This window comes from Ambystoma mexicanum, chromosome 3q (genome assembly GCF_040938575.1).
Source record: "Ambystoma mexicanum isolate Mex_15411 chromosome 3q, UKY_AmexF1_1, whole genome shotgun sequence".
Lineage (NCBI taxonomy): Eukaryota > Metazoa > Chordata > Amphibia > Caudata > Ambystomatidae > Ambystoma > Ambystoma mexicanum.
In genome coordinates, this window is record NC_090926.1 from 588,788,971 (window position 1) to 588,809,899 (window position 20,929).

The following is a 20,929-nucleotide window of genomic DNA, read 5'->3' on the forward strand; positions in this document are numbered from 1 at the left end:
AAGGGGCTACTGCAGGTGTACATGTAGGCAAAAAGAAAAGATGGTGTGGGTATACAGTCTGGCCAAGCCTCATGGTACGGGGGGCTACTTCAGGTGTACAATAAGCATACAAGATAAAGTTGGTGTGGGTGTACCGTCTGGCAAAGTCGTGCCTCATAGTATGGGAGGCTACTTCAGGTGTACAATAAGCATACAAGATAAAGTTGGTGTGGGTGTACAGTCTGGCAAAGCCACGCCTCATGGTACAGGGGGGCTACTTCAGGTGTACAATAAGCATACAAGATAAAGTTGGTGTGGGTGTACAGTCTGGCAAGGTCGCGCCTCATAGTATGGGAGGCTACTTCAGGTGTACAATAAACATACAAGACAAGGTTGGGGTGGGAGTACAGTCTGGCAAAGCCACGCCTCATGGTACAGGGGCTACTTCAGGTGTACAATAAGCATACAAGACAATGTTGGTGTGGGTGTACAGCCTGGCAAAACCACACATGGTACAGGAGGGACTTCAGGTGTACAATAAGCATACAAGACAAAGTTTGCGAAGAGTTATAGGCAAACTAATACACCCCGATCACAGGCGACTCCATCGGGTTGTCGAGTGGGCGAGCAAGAACGAGGGTGAAATGGCAATAGTGTGTCTAGATGCGGTAAATGCCTTTGATTCTGTCAAATGGCCTTGGCTGCTGGCAGCCTTGGCGGGCTATGGGATGGGGCCTGGATACATAAGATGGGCAAACATGCTATATAGTGAACCGTTGGCCAGAGTCAAAACAGAAGCCGTGATTTCTGAGAGATGGCGACTAGGTAGAGGTACTAGACAAGGGTGCCCATGGTCCCCTATGTTATACATACTAGCTTTAGAGCCTTTGGCGATATACCTCAGACAACAGTACGATACTATAGGCATTGTGGTGCGAGGGGAGCGACACTTTATCTCCTTGTATGCGGATGATTTGCTGCTGTACCGGAAGTACCCGGAGGAAAATCTCCAATACATCCTGGAGGTTATGGATAGGTATGCGGGGCTGTCTGGCATAGCGGTGAACCCTCAGAAGTCTGTCATCTTCCCGCTGGGCAGCAATAAGGGGATCCCTATCGGGCAGCTGCCGGTGCTGCAAGCTCCCTGGGCTGTTGGTATTTTTCGGTATCTGGGGATAGATATGTACCATACGGTTGAAAAAGAACATAGGAACAACACTGAGGTAGCTATAGCGAAGGGCGAAGCTGCCACTTGCGATGATGGGGCGAAGTGCAATGCTCAAGATGGTGGTCTTACCCAGGCTTCTGCATTATTTTGGGAACATCCCATACCTCATACCTAGGAAGTTTTTCACCAGGCTGAACGGCATGTGCAGGGATTTCCTGTGGCAGGGCACCAGGAATAGGGTGGCATTATGGAAGTTGCATAACTTTTACGAAAAAGGAGGGATAAGGCTCCCCAACTATGAGGTCTACTATGTAGCGAGCCAACTGCAATACATCGCTAAATGGCTCTCGGACGAAGCGACACCTGAATCCAGGTTGTTTAGGGCAGATTGTGCCCCATTTTATTTAAAAGAAATGATTTGGTTGCCCAAGACAGATATAAAAGCGCACCCTGAGATGATGATGCTTGGGTGGAGGATCTGGCGCCGAGCATGCCGGATGATGGAAAACCCAGTCCCGTGCTCCCCGCAGATACCGCTGGTTGCGCTGGCTGGAGGAGACGTGCAGCTACGAATGACAATTAGGAACCACTGGGAATCGGTGGGGTTGGTAACTATAGGAGAAGTCTGGCGGGAGGGGACCATCATAAATTTTGAAGAGTTGGGTGAGGAAGTAGGGCTACAAGTGGGTCAGTATATTACATACCATAGATTGGTGCGGGAAATCAAGAAAACTTGGCCTGAACCGGCACTCGAAGAAGAGCCAGATGCTACCGTAGACATGATATATGATATAATGGAGGGAGGGCATGAGATTTCCAGATTGTACGAAATGATGATGTCCAAGGTTGGGAAAGAACTAACGCAACTAAGATTAGACTGGGAAGCTGAGGTGGGAGCCCCGATAGAGGATGGGATGTGGGAACATGCCCTGTGGTACCATAAAAAGGTGTCAAGGAATGCTAGGTTGAAACAGATACAATTATATATTACGCACAGGGCTTACATGACACCCCTGAAGATATCAAGGTTTGAAAATGCCGGTAGACAAGCATGTCCCAAATGTGATGAAGAACAGGCTGATATGGTACATATGTTCTGGTCCTGTCCGGTGATGGAGCGCTTCTGGAGCGAAGTAGCGGGGAAACTAGCAGAAAAAGGGGTCACTATTGTTATAGACTCAGCCTGGGCCTGCTTACTGGGGGGTTCCCCAGGTCGCAGAAACTGAAGCATGTCAACAAACTGAAGGATTTAGCATATGTGCTCGCAAAAAGGAGGATTGCCATGGGTTGGAAGGCTTGTCATAGGCCACGGGTGGAGATGTGGTGGAATGAGTTGCAGAAGTGGGCGGAGGCGGAGACTATGGTATGGCAGGAGGCAAGTAACATAGGGGGAGAAGAAGAGGTGGGAACCCTGATGGCATGGAAATTGTTGGTAGCGGAACTGTTTGGAACGACACCAGATCTGACGGAATCCACTGAAAATCAAACCCCACCACGCGGTGCAGATACAGAGTGAATAGGATTAATAGGCTCATAAGGGGGGTGGGACAAGGGGAGCAGTGATCAAACAGTATTGAATAATGAGAAAATTGTGCTATTGATATTTGCACTGCGTAGTTGGTTTGTATTGGTTTTGTTTGTTGAAAATGCAATAAAATTGTTTTTAAAAAAAAAGCATACAAGACAAAGTTGCTGTGCGTGTACAGTCTGGCAAACCCACGCCTCATAGTACGGGAGGCTACTTGAGGTGTACAATAAACATATAAGACAGGGTTGGTGTGGGTGTACAGTCTGGCAAACCCACGCCTCATAGTACGGGAGGCTACTTGAGGTGTACAATAAGCATACAAGACAAAGTTGGTGTGGGTGTACAGTCTGGCATGGCCACACCTCAAGGTACGGGTGGGATGAGTGAATAATATCTCCTTAATTCTTTGAAGATGTCCTTTAAACTAGGTTCCTGTTCCTCCTGCGCCATTTGTTTCTGCTTAGAGTTATATCTTCCCATTTCAGTCACTGTGTGAGGCTCACCATCGTCAATCTCGCCAGCTCCGTCATGCCGCATCACTGCATAGCCATCAAGATTTGATTGGCTTTTAATGTTCCCAAGCCTGGACATCCTCTCGGGAATTTGGTCGTGCAACACTGCCCTAGCTGAATAATAAGTTTAATCAAGGCTAAGTAAACAAATCTCTGAGTCAGTTATGATGTAGAACGCAAACACAGTTCACATGATCGGATACATTATTTTCATTCAGATTGCATACTTGCTGTTGCTTTTGGAGGAGGGCTATAGAAGGCTGCTAGTGAAGAATTGTGTATATGTGTTTCAGATGCTTGGTATTATATCAGGATTTCAACTTCATCCAATGTGTAGCGCATCCAATGGACCAGTGCTTGCTCCTTACAGCTCTAGACCAATGAGAGCCTCAGCAGAAACCGTTCCCTACCTCAATGGGAACAGACCCATGTCTGCCCTTGCACATACCTCTTTTGAAAGATCCTCGAGCGTAGTGTGGTTGTCCAGCACCGAGGGTCTTGCTACACAGCCTGCCCACACCACCAGGAGCACAGGCCGCACTCCGGGCGCCTTGTCAAAGAGCCCAGGCGACTCATCCCTCCTGGCAGTTCGCCTCCACCTATTCTCCTGGACAAATATCCCTGCTCACTCCCAGCTCCCTGCAGAGCACGGCATCCTTCACTCATGGCCAGATGTCACAGAAACGGCTGCTGTGGTCTCTCTCCAGGCCGAGTCTTGGTGTATTTTAGCGGTTTCTGCAAACACAGTCAGGAAACTCTCTCCAAATTATTTCTAGACGATCCCAGACCACCACGCTCACTCTCAACTAGTAATGGTAGGTCAGGTGTCAGGATATTTAAGTTTTAAGCAGCCATCTTGGATTGGCTCACTAGCGCATCCCCATTTGCCCAGTTTTTTTTGTTTTTTTAAACTTAATGTGCATGGCCCTCACCCCTTCTAAGGCTCCAGGGGATGTCTGTGTAGTATAACCTAGTGAAGAAATAATACCTATACTAAAGTAAGAAAAGCAGTAATTTCTCCTGTCCAGGAGTGTTTTTTGTGAGAACCTCTGGCAAATGGTTCTGTCTTCAGGATCTTCATCTGGATGTAGGCAATAAATGCACAAGCCATGGGGATCCTTAAATAAAACGTTTTTTCCTGGGACATTTTGAGCACTCCTTGAAGAGTGATGTTGCAGCCTTGGGAGGGTCTGAAGAGGTCCTGCCTTCAGGCACTTCCATTGCTTGATCATTTTATAGGCTAGGAGGCAACAGCAACACCCCAAAAACCTATAGCAGTGTGCAGGAAAAACACTGCTTCTATGGAAGTGAAATGGAAACTTGGAGACCAGATTTAGTCTTGATGAAGCGAAACATTATCACAGCATGAGGACTCGCAAGACTCACTATGAATCGGGATATGGCTGCCAGGTGCATAGTTTAGCCTCCCTCCTTCATTGTCTCTTCTAGGTAAAAGGACCCAAAGTGTTTCCTTACTGCTATGACATTACTATTTATCAAGGATGACAATTTGATTTATTCTAGGCATGTGTATTTGTGGAAGCTCCAATGCTGGAGAAGCAGGCTTACACGTTTAAGCTCCTGTTGCAGTAAACACATTAGTAGGAGTGTAAAAAATGGCAAAGACACCAAGGTCATGATGTTACAGCACACAAATGTACGGCAGGCAGATCATGCCGCCATGCAGAATTACGACGTGAAAAATATTGTGGTTACCCCGAAACAGCAAATGTTTGCCAGTGCGTAAAAAGCCATCACTGCCATAGGGTGCTAGCCCAAACCCAACAACCAATCTACAATGCCCCCTGAGGAGAGCAACCAAAGACAGAACGAGGTGCAGTATCTTTCGGGTGAGATCCTTTCAGAGGAGTCAATGATTTCTAGTAGATCGGACATTAAACCTTCCGCAAGCAAAAAGGCAGCAATTTAAGATTGAAAAAGAAGCTGTGTCAATGCTGTGCCCATGGTAATGTAGTGTAAGGAAATGGTAGAATGACCTAAATTTCACAGTGAAAGCAAGAGTGTATGAGCTAAAAATAACTAAGAAAAAGAAACGGCCAATGTAGCCCCTTTGATCCTGCACCAATGGCAGGAGAAGGGACATAGTAAGAGCCAGTGCTTAAGAAACAGTGAAGTTGAAACTGGGGGACACCAAATAAAAAGGTGAGCGCACAAACCTACTGAGTGTTACACGTGCAGCCTGACATTCAGAAGTGACAACAGGGGAACATGACAACAACAGTATCCTGTTCTTGGGGCTGGAACTGCATCTCAACGCAAACCTGTGCCCAGCAAGGCTGGGACAATGCCGCATTGACCTTATGAAGTAGAATTACCACGTGACAGAGGTCCGGCATCCATCAGGAAAAAAGGCAACCTTCGCAAGGCCTACTTCAGCCCACCTGTTTTGGCACATCTTGCACAAATAAACACTGCAGCTGACGTAATGGAAATTATAAAGCCAGATAGCCCGAGCAGGACCCTTGTACCGATAGTGATGGTTCAGGGGAACAATGGGTCACCAAGTAGTCCCTCAGAGCACAGATAGGGTGTATGCACGGATGGGGTATACTGTGCTAGAGCCAACAAAACACTGGGCTGATAAGCATGTAAACCGGGCGAGTATAGAACCATTATCCTATGTAAACACACGGCTGCCAGGAGATTACCCAGAAGCAGAAGTGTACAACTCAGGATGTGGCCACTGCTGCCAGGAACCTGGCAGTCATAGTTAAGAGACTACAACATCCACCTCCAGAAGAGACAGACAGAAAGAGGTGCAGACACAGAGAAGAGCACGAAAGAAGGCACATTGCAGGGTAACGGTTGCCCACAATTAATGGCAGACACGAAAGTGTCTTCAGGCACAAATCATCGAATGCCAGGAGCAAACTAGTGCTACAGATGAATGTGTACTATTGAAACGATACAGTACAACGTCCACAACACAATGTATCTTCCCATTCCACTGATTCAAGGCACTGTTAGGCAAGATTGTATGTAGTAACCCTGTGGGAGACTACACCAGCCTTGTCCTCTTGGCAATAGGCAACCCAGCCTTTGGTATAGGTCTGTACTACCCAAGTTGGTAGGGTGACTGAGCAGCCAGACTTATCTCAAGAGGGGTCAATGTGAGCTGTAGAGGTGCAACATAGAGATTGACAGTGACAGGTATTCAAATAACACTTATACTCAAGGTTTCTTATTTAAATAATTATTTATTAATTTAACAGTAATTAATTTAAAATAAGCCTTTGTTAGAAAGGGCAATATGAAACAATAAAATACACTTCAAAAACACCCTCCTTCAGTTTCAGTTAAGTAAATAGACACTTTGACACTTAAGGCAACACTGGGGTTATAGTAAAAAGGAAAATGTTAGGGAAGCAAACAAACGTTAACATGTTTCTCCAAACAGGTAAGCACTTTACAATCCCCCAATCAAATATAGGTTAACCCTTTCCCAGCTATACAAGTAACTTATGTATGACTTTTTGGAGGGACAGATAAACACAAAGTCAGAGGGTATAAAGAGTCTTCAGGGAGCCAGGACAGCCAATGTCACTTGAGCGAAGTCTAGGGGACCTGAGGCACTTCTTGAGGATAGCACATAAGTCTTGCACAATGTTAAAGAGAGTTTGTGGTAACAAGAATTACTGTTGGGCCACAAGCTGGGAGGCTTGTGAAGAGCAAAGATGCAAGCAACTCTTCAAGGAGTGCAGCCAATGCAAGTCTCCAGTGGGTGTCTCTGAAAAGAGGCAAGTACCTCTATTTACACAGTACCTTGAGTCTGAAGAAAAGGTTCCAGCTGGCTTCTGTTCCTGTTGTAGTCCTGCAGACCCTGTTGTTCCAGGGCCTCAGTCATGGGGAGACGAGGGAGGATGTCTGGGGACTCCTGCACTACGGTTTGATGGTCAGCGGCAGCAATGGGCACACTCCAGATCAGCGGCACTTTGCAGTTTCAGCTACTCACAAATAGCACCACCGCAGTTCTTGGACACCTTATGGGCTCTCCTTGCATCTGGGGTCCAGCACTCTGTTGAGGTGGCTTAGGCTTGGAGAGTCCTGCCTTGAGGGAGTCGTGAAGATCTTCCTGTAGCTCGGGTCTGGTTTAAAAACGATGCACTCGATTCTGGTGTTCCTGTCCCCTGGCACTCGGCAGCAGCAGCACAGTACAGCCAGCAGGGTTCCAGTCAAGTTCGTCTTGGGGTCAGTTGGTCCCACCAACCCAAGGAAGAAGTCGTCCTTTCCGGGCTTCTCTAGTCGATCAGAAATTTAGAGCTTCAGCACTGCAGCAGGGCTTCACCGGGCAAACCAATGGTCCAGGAGGGTGCAGCAAGCTTCTCTTCCAGTTTCTTCTTCGGTTCCTTCGTCCAGTGGTCGACTCAGCCTTCCTTGCAAAAGACCTGACCTTTTATGCATGTTTCTCCCATTCATTCGCAGCCTAGCTGTCACTCACACTGCAGGGTGCTTGTCCTTCAAGGACAGCCACCCAGCCACTCACCTTTGGGTGCATTCCTGTAACCAAGTAGACTAAGCACAGGGAGTTTCAGGAACCTCTTTCGCTTCCTGCCCTACCAGACAGGCTGGAGTCAGAGGCGGGCCTCACCAGTGAATCCCGCCAAAGACGAAACGAACAAAGGGACCAAACCTGGTTTGACGCGCAGAGTAAATCTCAAGAAGGACCTTACAAACAAGTAATGGCAGGAAAAAAAGATCTGGCTATTTTGACAAAATGGGCACTCATGGGTGCAATACTACAACTGAGGATTCAGCCTGCGGTAAAAGGCCAATGGTAGGAAAATTAAATCACTGCCACCAGCCATTAATTGTAGTAAGGGTAACATAAATATGTTACATGAGAAGGTAGACAAAGGGGATACTAAGTAACTCCCCCACCCCAGCACTCCACATACGATGGTGCTGGGTCTACAAAGAGAAAAAGGTAAGTAAAGTCAATTTCAATTTACTAATCTTGGAAACAGTAGTTTATCCAAGAGAAGGTATTTAAACCTCAGAGAAATCCAAAGGACTTTTCTGTGACATTGCACCGAGGGTGCTGTGTGTCACAATACAAAAAGATGATGCCTATTGAGTGTGCCAGACTCCAAAAACAAAGGAAACACAGGGTTCAAATCAGAGAACAATACATGAAAAATCAAGAGTCCTAAAGTCCAGCAAAGGAGCTGGGGGTCTCTAAGATAGAAGGGAAATTAACACAGAAATGAGAATTCTCCCTAATAAGCACCCAGCCCAGTGTGCACACAGATATACCAAACAGCTGCACTCTCACTGTCACCATCCCACGATCCTGTGCCACTTAGAAATATATATACACACACAAACATATACTGCAGGTGTATGTGGCAACCAATTGTCGATCCAGAGTATTGTACGTCGTTTGGTTTCTGAGTAAAAGGTTGTCTACAAGGGTGTTTCCATCCCACTATGAAGACTATACTTATTTTATTTTAACATTTGTGTAATGCCCAGACACACAGGTATTACAGCGATAACAGAGTAAAAGCTTTACAGATCATTGCGTTAGTAGGAAGTAGTACGGGCAAAGTAGGAGACAGTTCATGCTTAGAGTGTTAGTCAAACTTATTGAACAGCCAAGTTTTCAACAGTCGCTTCAATGCTGGGTAGGAGGGCTCATTTCTTAAGTGTGGAGCTAAGGAGTTCCACTTGTGCACGTAGCAATGATGCACCATGACATATGTTTTTGCATAAGCCTAGGAAGTAGGTGAGCGAGTGCCTGCACTTCATCTCCCAAATTCGGTGGACCGGTGGACCATGTACCTCTTAATAGATGCAAGCCACAGAATTACTATTTACATGGTTAAGTAAAGTTTGCCTTAGGAGGCTTATGAATCTGTTTAGACTTGTATGCTTTGCATAGACTATCGAGCAAGACCTGAAGGTGGTAATGGGTGAGCTGAAGGAACAGTGGCAAATAAATGTTTCAATTTCGTCTGCACTACCTGTGAATCTGCTGATGCATGTCTATCTACAAAATAGTGTTGTGTGAAAGTGTGTATTAGGCTCCAAGTGGCAACTTTGCAAATGGCGTCCAGTGGAGTTTTTGCAATGAAAGCGAATATTGCCTCAGTACCCCTTGTGAAGTGAGCTTTAGTAGCCAACTCCCTGTATATGGTGTATTTGTATGTATCTGTCCCTTCTAGTGGGCCAAGGCCAAATTTGCAGGGTGATTGACAACAATGTTGGAGAGTGTGTCCTACGTGCTTGGTTGATGTAAAAAATGGCTGTTTTATCTGCTTATTAGAATGCTTTTATGCAGAGGATAGTTTGGAAACTGTGGTATTCTTGCCTCACCACTAGTAATTACAGTACATGTATGTGAATGCATGCTTGTTGAGGGGTCAACCTGCCCTGTCCTCTAAGTGTGTGGCAGTAAGGCCAACATTGATGCATTTTTTATGAACACTTGTACAGGTAAATTCACAAAAAGTCATCCCTGCAGCATGTTTGCAGGAGACCACCACTGTATGGTCTGTATGATCTTTTGCAAAAATAACCACTAGATCATCCCATTCACACCGGGAGAGGGCACATGTGAGAGCATGCAAACAGAATAAGATGGACAAAACATACACATTAACAATCAGTCAAAAGGAAATAGGAACGAGAGTTCACCCTTTTGTGTTGAACTATTTCTATTCCCCTTGCTACTCATGCCTTCAGCAATGGACTATCATCTAGCCTTCATGAAGATCCCCAACCAGAATCTACCCTGAGTAGCTTGCCGTATAGCCCTGTTGCCTTATCTTATCCCCGGCCCTTACATCTCCATATTAATATCTGCTTCGCACCTCGGGACACTGAGCAGACTGACTCAGATCAGGGAAAGGTGGTTTAATAGGAGAGATCTGAAATGTACTTGTCCCTTATCCTTTATAAAAATCAATATGGGAGGACAACACATCTATAAATTGTAGGACTCTGCCTAGTATTAGTGCTGTGATTTCTCCATTGCTGGTACCTCCCGCTCAGATCTTCCCAGTGACAGGCTATAAGTATTCTTGCAGCTTTCATGAGGTGGGTAATGAGGGCTGCCCTGGAGCCAGACATCAGGTAACGTTCCCTCACCATAATGTGAGATAGGATTTCTTTCCAGAGGGCGTTTATCACAGGGCACCCCACCACGTGTTCCTCCTAAAGCATGTAGAGGGGATCCCCGGTTTCATCATCATCTGCTCGTAGAGTGTCAAATACCACCCAAAGAAGGTTTTTAATGTGTTCTCCCAGATTGTAACACATTTGGAAGACGTTTGTGTCCTGTGCCAAATATGCTTCCAGTCTTCCTGTGCAATTGGCATCCCCAATTCCCCTCTTCATTTTCTCATGTAGGGGAAGGGGTCAGTCGGCAAGTCCCCCTTGAAGGAGTCGATACGCCCTTGAAATTCTTTTCTTCTGTAGGCCCTCTGAACGTTAGTTCCAACGCTCTAGGTGTTCTGGTTCCTGCACTAAGGGTTTCTTTGTGAGACACCCAGTGTCTCAGCTGGATATGGTGGAAACGCTGCTGTTCTCCTACCCCAAATATCTGTTTACATGCTTCAAAGGACATGGGTTTTATTCTCAGAATAAAACGCATTGACTAGTAATTGCTCTCTCCTCTCCCAGACCTCGAAGTGGGATTTAGCAGGCTCTGAGAAGTCAGACTGGCGATAAGGAACACAACCCGGGTGTCACCGCAATCAAACTCAAGCCTGCGTCCCAAGGATTCAAATGTATTCTTGTCAAGTAGAGGAGACTACCTCGGGACTCTCTTGGTTTGCTACTTGGAAATAGCAAATGTTTTAGAGGTAGGGTCTCTTCCCCTCCCTCCGCACCAACACACAAACATAATCATCTTTCCCTGAAGCAACAAACATGTTAACAGGGATCTTGAGTGGAAGGGTGTCAAAGACATTTAACAATCTGGGGGCCAGTGTCATTTTTAATGGTGTTATCCTACCTAGCCAAGACAATTCCTGGTGTACCCAATACGCCAGTTTAACCATTGAGTCAGAATGTTCGTCAGATACAGGACATATGCGGATGCAGGCATGTGTATCCCCAAGAAACCTACATGGTCTTTCATCCACCGAAACAGGATAACATTTCCAGGTCCGCTGAGGGGGATCGAAACATTCAGGCACTGGGAAGTATCCCCATTGATAGTAAAATCGAAGAACTCCTCAAACGTCCGGAGTCCCTCAGCGCTGTTCGGAGGGAGAGTGTGATGTTACTCGGTGCTAGCACTGCATTATCAGCATATAATGTTATTTTATGCTGGGCTGGTCTGCAGTCAATTCCTGTGATGGTCTGGTTGGCTCTGATGGTCGTTTGCCAACAGCTCAATGGCTATTGAAAACATAAGGGGAGAAGGGGCATCCTTGACACGTCCCTCTCCTAATAGCCAACAGGGATGACAGCTTACAGTTAACTCCAAGCCTTGTGCTTTGGGTTTGATAAGTTTACCAACAACAGCCTTGTGAATTTCTGGCCAAATTCAAATGCATCAAGGACCAACTGGATGTATCTCCAGTCAATTGAATCAAATGCCCGGTGGGCATCAAGAGCCGCTATGCCAAAATGTTGGTTCTTCCTATTTCACAATCTATCTGATTTATCAATCTCCCAACATTGTCATGTGTGTCTCAGTTGATGATAAACTCTGTGTGTTCCGTGGTCACTATATTCAGGAGAACTTGCATCAGCCGTTCGGGCAAAATCTTAGAAAATACTTTTGCGTCCCCATTTAGGAGAGCTATTAGGCGGTGCGAGGCCACCGTTTTGGGGTCTTTTCCTGGTTTTAATATTAGTGATGTTACTGATTCAGCCATCGACCCAGAGACTCTCCCCACCTCCAAGAATGAGTTAAATACATTGGCCATGTGGGGAGCCAGCATCAAACTGAACCGCTTGTAGTAGGTGTTGGTAAAGCCATTAGGCCCCGTTACACAACTTGTAAATTGTATAACTCTGTACATTTAGGACAATTAAAAAAATATACATTAGGACAAATATATATGACATTTAAAGCATATGGGGTCATAAATAATGACCACAATGATATGTTTGCATCTTATGTGGAAGTTAGATTTGCGGAACGCTATGTACTAGCTCCTTGTTCCCCAGTGGTAGCTCCTGGTCCCTGGTTAATTCTGGATCCCCAAGAGCTGCTTTTATCACCTCATTCTCTTAGGTGACTAAGTTTCCCTATCCAACCACTTCTCAGAGATCTGAACTTCAGTCTTTTCTTAGTGACCACACACTCTCGACTCTATCCATAACGAACATACACACACCGGGGGTAACTCTTTGGAACTCTTATTCATCTCAACCCCTCTCTCAGCCACTAATGCTACTGTCACACCATTCCTATCTGACCACTCCATTGCTTCCACCACCATCTCCTTTCAACCCTACGACTTCTCCTTACCACCTCCTTCACCCATTACTTAAAGGACATTTAAACCTCCTGCCACTCCTCCCTTTCTCTCGGAAATTCTGTTTTTACTCTCCTCTTTCACACCCGATGCCGCTTCCACCAAAACTACAGTCTCCAGCTTCCAATCACTACTATATGACTCATTCTCCTCTCGATTCTCACTGCTAACTTTCAGCCCTAAGAGACTCCCTACAAGCAGGTTTCTGCTCCACAGAAACAGCTCTCATGAAGGTCTCCAACATCATCATCCCCAATAGGCATTGCAACCTATTCTATATCCTTATTCTCCTCGACTTGTCCGATGCCTTTGAAAGTGTCGATCACTCGGATCTCCTTTATACTCTCTCTTTTCTTGGATTCGGGATCTAGCACTTGCTTGAATTGCATCCTACCTGGCACTTCGCCAATTCTCTGTCGCCTGGAACAACTCCTCTCAACTCACTCCTCTGTTGGTGTTCCACAAGGCACCGCATTGGGTCCCCTCCTCTTTACATCTCTGCTCTTGGGCACTAATCTCCTCATTTGGGGTTTGCATACCAACTCTTCATGGACGACTCCTAAATCATCATCTTTTTTCCTTAACTCTGCTCTGATCGATCAAAATTTCCAACTGTCTTTCAGCCATTAAATATTGGATGGCTTTGCACTCTCATGTTTAACTCTACCAAAGCAGAGATGTTCTTCTTCACTGAAAAATACTCTCTCTCATCTCTTCTTCTGCCTATCCAGTTCCAACCTGACACTCTCCCCTAGTCCTCTTCAGCTAGAAAACTCAGCATCATCTATCACCCATCCCACAACTTCTCTACTTTCATCTTCAAAACTTCAACAGCGGCTCGGCTAAACCGCCTAAATATTAGGAAAATCAGGCTCCTCCTTCCTTTCAAAACCGCCAACTCTCGTCTTCTTTAAACTGGACTACTGTGCCAGCATCCTCTTTGGTCTTCACAACTATGCTTTGTCCTCTCAACAAGATCATTAACCACTCTACAAGGACTTTCTTTGAACTCCCTCACTTCACACCTACTTCCTTGTACCGTCACCAGGCTGGATGGCTGATGCAAAACAGGGCCAGATTTAAATTTCTTCTCCTGGTTCACTCCGCTGTCAAATTCTACAAGCCTTCTCAATCTCTGCTTCCACAACTACCCATGTGGCACCTCATCCTCGCTGTACCTCCTCTGGCTTCTGTTCTTTCCCTCTTCTCGCTTCTCTTCCCCTTTTAAGGGAGGCATGGTATCAAACAGTACGACAGACACGTGATCACAGTTGAAGGGAGTTTATTGAACTTTAACTGGGTTTGAAAAACACCTATCTAATCCTAAATCTAAAGATGGGAGCAAGCTACAACCATCAAATAATAATATCACAGTCCTAGTGGTGTCTTATCAAAATAGAGGGCATATACTAATAAACCAATTGCCAATACTTACTTCTAAAGACAAATAGTGTGTGAAACAATGTTATGCAAATGAAGTGTTCAAGAAATTAAATGTTAGGATATTCAAGTCGTTGGCTTCCCTTCCCCACGTTTCCAGCTGGGGACAAGGTGGCACACTCGAGCTTAGCACAGTTTTGGACTTCTTTAGCACGAGGATGCAGTTCCAATCTCAGTATCAGGGCCTTCTGTAACAAAGTCTCTTTGCCATTTAAAGTCTCTTACTTCGTAGGGCCTGATGCCAAAAACAAACATTCAAAAGTTTCTTTCTAATCAGGATTCTCAAGTACAACTTCTAGGGTGATTTTCGATTCACCCCGGGTCCCCCTCTGCCGGGATCAGACCCACTTTAATATAAAATCTTCAATTATTCTCCCTCTGTCGGGCTTGATTTGTGTATTTTTCCAAACTTTCTCTATTTCATCAAAATCGTAAACTTTCGACTGTGCGTGTGATTTTGCTTGACCCGTCACAGGAACACTTCGATTCACATTTATTTGTTCACTTTCAAAAGATCCACCTGCGCCGGGCTTTGATCAAATCTATCTTCTTTCGTTACTCCTCAGCTGGATACCTTATAGAGACTTTTTGAGCACTCGGTCAAAGGTATTGTAGCTTGCTTTAAAGTTCAATCACTCATCAGCAGTTTAACTTCACTCGCGTCTCTTATCACACGCGTTTTACCAATGTTTGTTCCAGTGCTCGCCATACAAAATTGCTGTTTGCAACCTTGGCCTCAACAGAGACCGGTCTTGTATCACTCTCCCCAACTCACAGCCTGGTTTGTTTTCACTGAAGCAGCTTTGTTCTTTGACCCAAGGACAGTACCCCGGTTGCTGGCGATTTTCCCTGCCTTGATTATTGACACGGGAGGCCCCCAAGTATCTCTGATACACAATGCAGGATTCTTCAGCCTGTTTTCCTGGTCTTATGTTTTCCAATCTCGAAGACTCATGAAAGCAACGGTTTCTTGTCAAAAAGGTCTAGAATACTTCCCTCCTTGTGATTCCTTTCTGTTTCGCCGTCTTTCTTCTCTCATTAAACTGCCATCTTGGAACTGCTGTTTCCTCGTGTGTTTTGCCTCGCTCAGAGTGTGTTCTCATGCTCCGCCTTTTATCCATGTGGGAAGTGTAATGGAAGTCAGTGTCTGTAATGGTCAGTAATTGCCTGACAATTGTATTGGGACACGTCAGGTATATGGCTCGGGTGTTAGCCTGCTCTAAGGGAAAACAGACTGTCAGTGAGAAAGTGTCTGTGTTGTAAAAGGGGGGTAGAGTTCCTAAATGTCCTAATGGGTAGGAAGGGATAAAGGTGTTACAAGGAAGGGGATACCGCGTCTCACCATCGGTTGTCCCACTCCCCGAAAACGCCTTGCCCAGGTGATCCCCCAGCACTGGTCCACCCCCAGGAACTGGATCCAAAAGTGATGGCCGTGTCCTGGCCACCTAGAGGACAGATCCCCCGGGGACTAGTGGGTGAGACACCTTCTGGTTTCTCACACCCCGGACATCCAAGAAACAGTCCACACCGATTTGTTCAAAACCAAACTAAAATCTACCCCTTTGCCTCTGAGTTACCCTCTTAACCTACCTCTCATCTGCCTTTAGCTAACATTTGTCCCTTGCCTCTAACACGCCGCTGTCCCTGACTTTCTCCGCCTCCGCTCTAGCACTTCATGCATCATGGTAACATCCCTAACACAGCTGGCCGTACCGCTTAATTGCACTTAAAAATGCTGAATGTTGATTGTCCTTAATCTATGTAAGCCCACCCATGTATTGCCCCCAGTAGCTGTTGTATTTATTACCTTCCACAACCTGGTAAAGATGTCACTCAAACGCACCCAATTGTAAGAAGCTTGCTGCTTCTCGTTAAATCTGATTTCTAATCAATTGTACGTTCTTTTGTGACCAAAAGAGCATTGTTCCTTCCTGTATACAAATATTGTTGCTGGCAAAAACAAAAGCTATGTAATGGCCATTGAGCATGGTTCTACCTGCTTAATATAATATGAGGCTTACTCTGCTGGCACTCTGAATAAAGCCATTCGCTATACTAATATGGGGTTGTCTGAAACAGACACCCTTTTCACAATTCTTATATATATATATATATATATATATATATATATATACACACACACATTTATATATATATATATATATATATATTGCATGCTGAAACCGTTTAGCGCCTTGCTACACTAACTTCAATGAGCTACATGGTTAGACAAATGCCAACTCAAAAACACACTCAGTGTTTGTGATATAACATCAGAAAGCATTGTTAATCTGTAAAAATGCTTCTTTCCACTACAAGGCTAATTATTCCTACAGAAACCTCTTTTATTCATGAAAGTGCCTTAAGCACTTTAGGCACATTAATGCACTTCTAAGCACTAAAGCCTAAACTAGCATCAAGCATATATCAAAATACTTGCACTACCTACAAACATAGTAGGATATAAACATGACATTTACAAGTGTGGTTTGCTTACCCCATTCAAGTTACACAATTCTACCTAGGCCTCTAGAGCCAAAATTATACATGGTCTAATATGAACGATCTGGATGAATGAGTCATTGGCTTTCCTACCCATCTCACCCCCGCAGTGCAGAATAGGCAAAACAACATTTCAACATTTTTGGTGCTACAAAATAAAAGCTGTCACCATCCCCGGAGGAAGCAATGTGTTCCATAAATATGAAGATAAGGGGACAGGACAAAGGAGTACAGGTGATTAAACCAGAGTCAGTAGAGGCCTTCCCACCTGCACTAGGCTCTCTTAGCGTGCTAGAAGGTCATCTTATTCTGTTTCCTTCACTTTGATATTTGCTTTAACATTGCTGCATACCACCTCTCAAGTCCTATGTCATTTTCCAGGTGGTTGTATTACTGCTGCTTGCAACGAGTTTGTAGGTTCTACATCCACACCCTTAATGTTCTCCCATTTTCCTTCACTCCATAAAGATGTTCTATTCCTTACATTCCCGCCATAAGAAGGAATCTAGTTCCAGTTACTTAATGTATGCAGACTTGACTATGGCTCTGAGCGACACAGTTTGGTGGTAACTAGACAACAAATATTCTACCAGGAGGTTTGTGACAAGATGCCAATGGGTGAAATGCTTCCAACCCCTCCAATGGCTAAACACGTTTAGATTATAGGAACAATCAGTGTTAGATTAAGTGGAAAAAACATGGTAGTATGTACCTTGGAGCCGTAGCCTGGCGGTGTCCAGAGGATAAAACACTGTCATGGCGGTCACACTGCCCTGCAAGGGTTAAAGGACAGAGAAGCAATGTTAGGACTAACTAAGAAACTCAAAGACGAACGCAGACAGACATGATTAGCGCACTGCATGCAAGGACAAAAGAAAAGTGAGTCAAGGTTAAGCCCTTCACCGAGTAAATGCAGAACAACAAATATCCTTGCTTTAATATTAATGGCAAGGGCCTGTATTACGTATGATTGGGGGATGGGAACGTCTGGTACTGGCGAGATGGGGGTTATCCAGATAGTTACATCCCTTAGCAGTAATTGTCAGACAGCCTTTACATTCTGCTTTGCTTTTCTCTATGCCAGGGAAATAGTAGGACTCTTTTCCCTATTATTTTTCATCCCACTTAAACTGTGGTGGTACCAAAGTCCGAATGTCAGTCGGAATCATAGAGACAAAAGCATATTAACTCGTAATAGGTACTTCTAGAAACAACCCATGAGCAGAGCTTCACATTCAGTGGTTGACAAGGAGGTGCAGTCTGGAGTTTAGGAGGAAACCTCACATGAAATAATGCAATTATTATAGGAAGACCCGCCTACCTAATCTTTTGATATCATTTTACTTATCAAGCATGCAATCATTTTTTGCTACAAGGAAACCGAAGCACTTCAAATATGGTATATATTGGCTTACTTGTGAAGCAATAGACTAGATAAAAAACCTAGTCACACAGCCGCTCTCCGTTTCGACCCAACCTGGGTTATGTGGTTCCAATATGAGTGTTCAAAACAGTTAAAGTTCGCTTCTCCAATTTTATCAATCACATGTTAATAAGAAATAAATCCAAAGTCTTGAATATAGTGATATATATTTTATCAAGGAATATGAAAAGAAATATCACTAATACTGTCTTATTGAGGACGCGGCTAACAACTCTGGTCATTCGAAAAGACTTAAAGTGCCAATGCATTTCGGAGCATTAAACTCCTTCATCAGGGCAAGTCTGTGTTGATATGGGAGAATAACAACAACAGAACATAGCAAATTACTTGATGGTTAGACAACATACAGTGAGTAACATAAATAAACAATACCACAATATGTGGTATGTGGTAATATGTTTCTGGCCCATATTTCTTTCACTAATACTGGCCTCACTTTCACAGATCGGTGTCTGGATTTGGTCCAGCACTCGATCGCAAGCCAGACAAGTCTACTCGTCTGACACCGATTCTGAACCCTTCACCCCGCTCGGCTACACTCTGCACGCGAGGTAACCCTTAATCTTTGCTAACACCGGCAGTTAATATAATACGTGATACAACACTACTTTAATCATTATTTCTTTCTCTTTCTACTTTTCATACTTCAACTCAATCTGAATTCTTCCTTTATTTTAGGTATGTAATCAATTTTTGTTCATTTTGTATGTATTTGCTCAATAATTGTGGTATTGTTTATGTTACTCACTGTATGTTGTCTAACAATCATGTAATTTGCTATGTTCTGTTGTTATTATTCTCCCATATCAACACAGACTTACCCTGATGAAGGAGTTTAATGCTCCGAAATGCATTGGCACTTTAAGTCTATTCGAATGACGAGAGTTGTTAGCCGCGTCCTTACTAAGACAGTATTAGTGATCATTTTTTTATATTTCTTGATAAAATATATATACCTCTAACCAAGACTTTGGATTTATTTTGTATTTACATGTGATTGATAAAATTGGAGAAGCGAACTTGAACTGTTTTGAACACTCATATTTGAGCCACATAACCCAGGTCAGGTCGTAACGGAGAGCGGCTGTGTGACTAGGTTTTTTATCTAGTCTATTGCTTCACTTGTCTTCGAGTCAGGGTGTCTCCAGACTCATCACAGCCAGCTCCTGTGAGTTTTTATTGACTTTTTGCAATTTATTTTAAAACTTGAAAACCAACATAGATACAGGATTACAATCTTATCTACCCAGTGGTGCCCACTTATTCCCTTTTGGTTCTTGCTCCTCTTTATATATTGGCTTACTTTACACCAAGACTTCAACAAAGTTCTTTGTGCTACTTCACAGTGCCCTAGTGTGCTAGTTACATTTCAATGCACTTTGTTCATCCTCTATTGGATTGCTCCCATCCAGCCTCAAATGAGTGCAGTTCCATTTCAGAAATAAGTATTTAATGACCATGTTGCCTTTGTGTGTGCTTGTGTAGATTTTGATGGCATTATCTGCCCTTTTCTGTTCTGCGTTTCACCCAAAGAGTTTTGTAAATTCATCTACAGTGAAATAGTTTAGAATGCTGCAGCGTTAGATTATTAAAGAGCAACGTTCGAACCAACAATTTATTTTTGGCTTTGTAGAAAAGGAGGTGGGTGGTTGTGGGTGTTTGAGAATGAGCAAGAAAGAGAAGATGCGCGTGTATATATATATATATATATATATATATACACACACACACACACACAAAACAAGAGCAACAGAAGTATAAACATGTTCTAAATAATTACCCCTACTTCCTTCCAAAAAGATACTAACTTGGAACACCACAAAACATTTTTATTATAGTACCTAAACTACCTAACTCCTATGACAGCTACAGGATTCCTGTGCATTTAAACAAGACCTTTTTAGATCCTTATACCATACTTACAGGAATATGACCTTTAGGACAAATTATGCTTAGTTAAGTTACATGTGATTGTAACACCACGCCACAAACATTTTTTAGTAAGCGTTTAAATTCCTACGATATATCCAAACCGTGAATTTTGTTAAAGTGAGAGATTAGCGGTCTAGTTTCATTAACAGAATGATGTGAAGAATCCTGTGGATCCCCAACTGAAACCCTGCCTAAATTCTACTCCCGGGTGGCCAGGTGAAGGCAGACGCTTCCTGATCCCAACCCTGCGGGTGGTGTACTATGGGAGAATCACCTGGGTGGAGAATGGGTCCAGGGAAGTGAGGAGATTCCGTGGGATGAGACACAGTATTTATCCTCTGATAAGGAGATTCTTAACACTGTGCCAAAAGAGGTTATGGCTTACTGCCATTTCAATGTCTCTCAACCTCCTATTAAACCCTAAAACTGTAACAACAAACTGTACTGTACCAAAAAGAAATCTCTTTTTGGTATCGAACATTAACCATCTTCTTCTAGGAAAGTTCAAACCTACAGCCCCCCCTGTTAACATTACTAAGAGAATTAATTCTACCCTTAAAAAGAATCAAGAAGTAGCAAAACCTAACTTTGATAAACTACAGGTCCCAGAATCCTATAAGGGCTGAGACGAGGAAGAGGGCTGGAGAGGCATGTAGATGTAGTAGTAAGGCAATTAGGCCTAACAGCCATTGCAGGAGTCAGGCAATTGAAACTAATGGCTCACACCTGAAGCCAATTGTCAAACCTGTGCGGCATAAAAGACTGCAGCAGGAGAGAAGGAAGGAGCTGGAGCAGGTGTTGGAAGGCTGGCAGTAGTAGTACTAGTAAAATTCACAAAAAGGTGTGAGCAAAGAAGGGACGCCAGAACGTGGAGACAGCAGATTTCACCTGCACGTTCTTAGAGGGTCTTGTGTTCTCAAAACCTACATTTGCTGTGGCTGCACTGAGACAGACGTGCTGAGAATTGAG

At 44.2% G+C, this 20,929-nt stretch overlaps 1 protein-coding gene across 10 annotated transcripts in view; it reads right to left on the bottom strand.

Annotated features, from left to right (window-relative positions):
• SLC25A17 (solute carrier family 25 member 17) overlaps window positions 1–20,929 on the bottom strand; it is a 622,505-nt gene that overhangs the window by 416,346 nt on the left and 185,230 nt on the right. For all 10 annotated transcript variants that reach the window (XM_069654410.1, XM_069654412.1, XM_069654413.1 and 7 more), the window contains exon 2: window positions 17,297–17,357. In XM_069654410.1, the coding sequence (XP_069510511.1) occupies window positions 17,297–17,357 (61 nt within the window). The remainder of the gene's footprint in view (window positions 1–17,296; window positions 17,358–20,929) is intronic.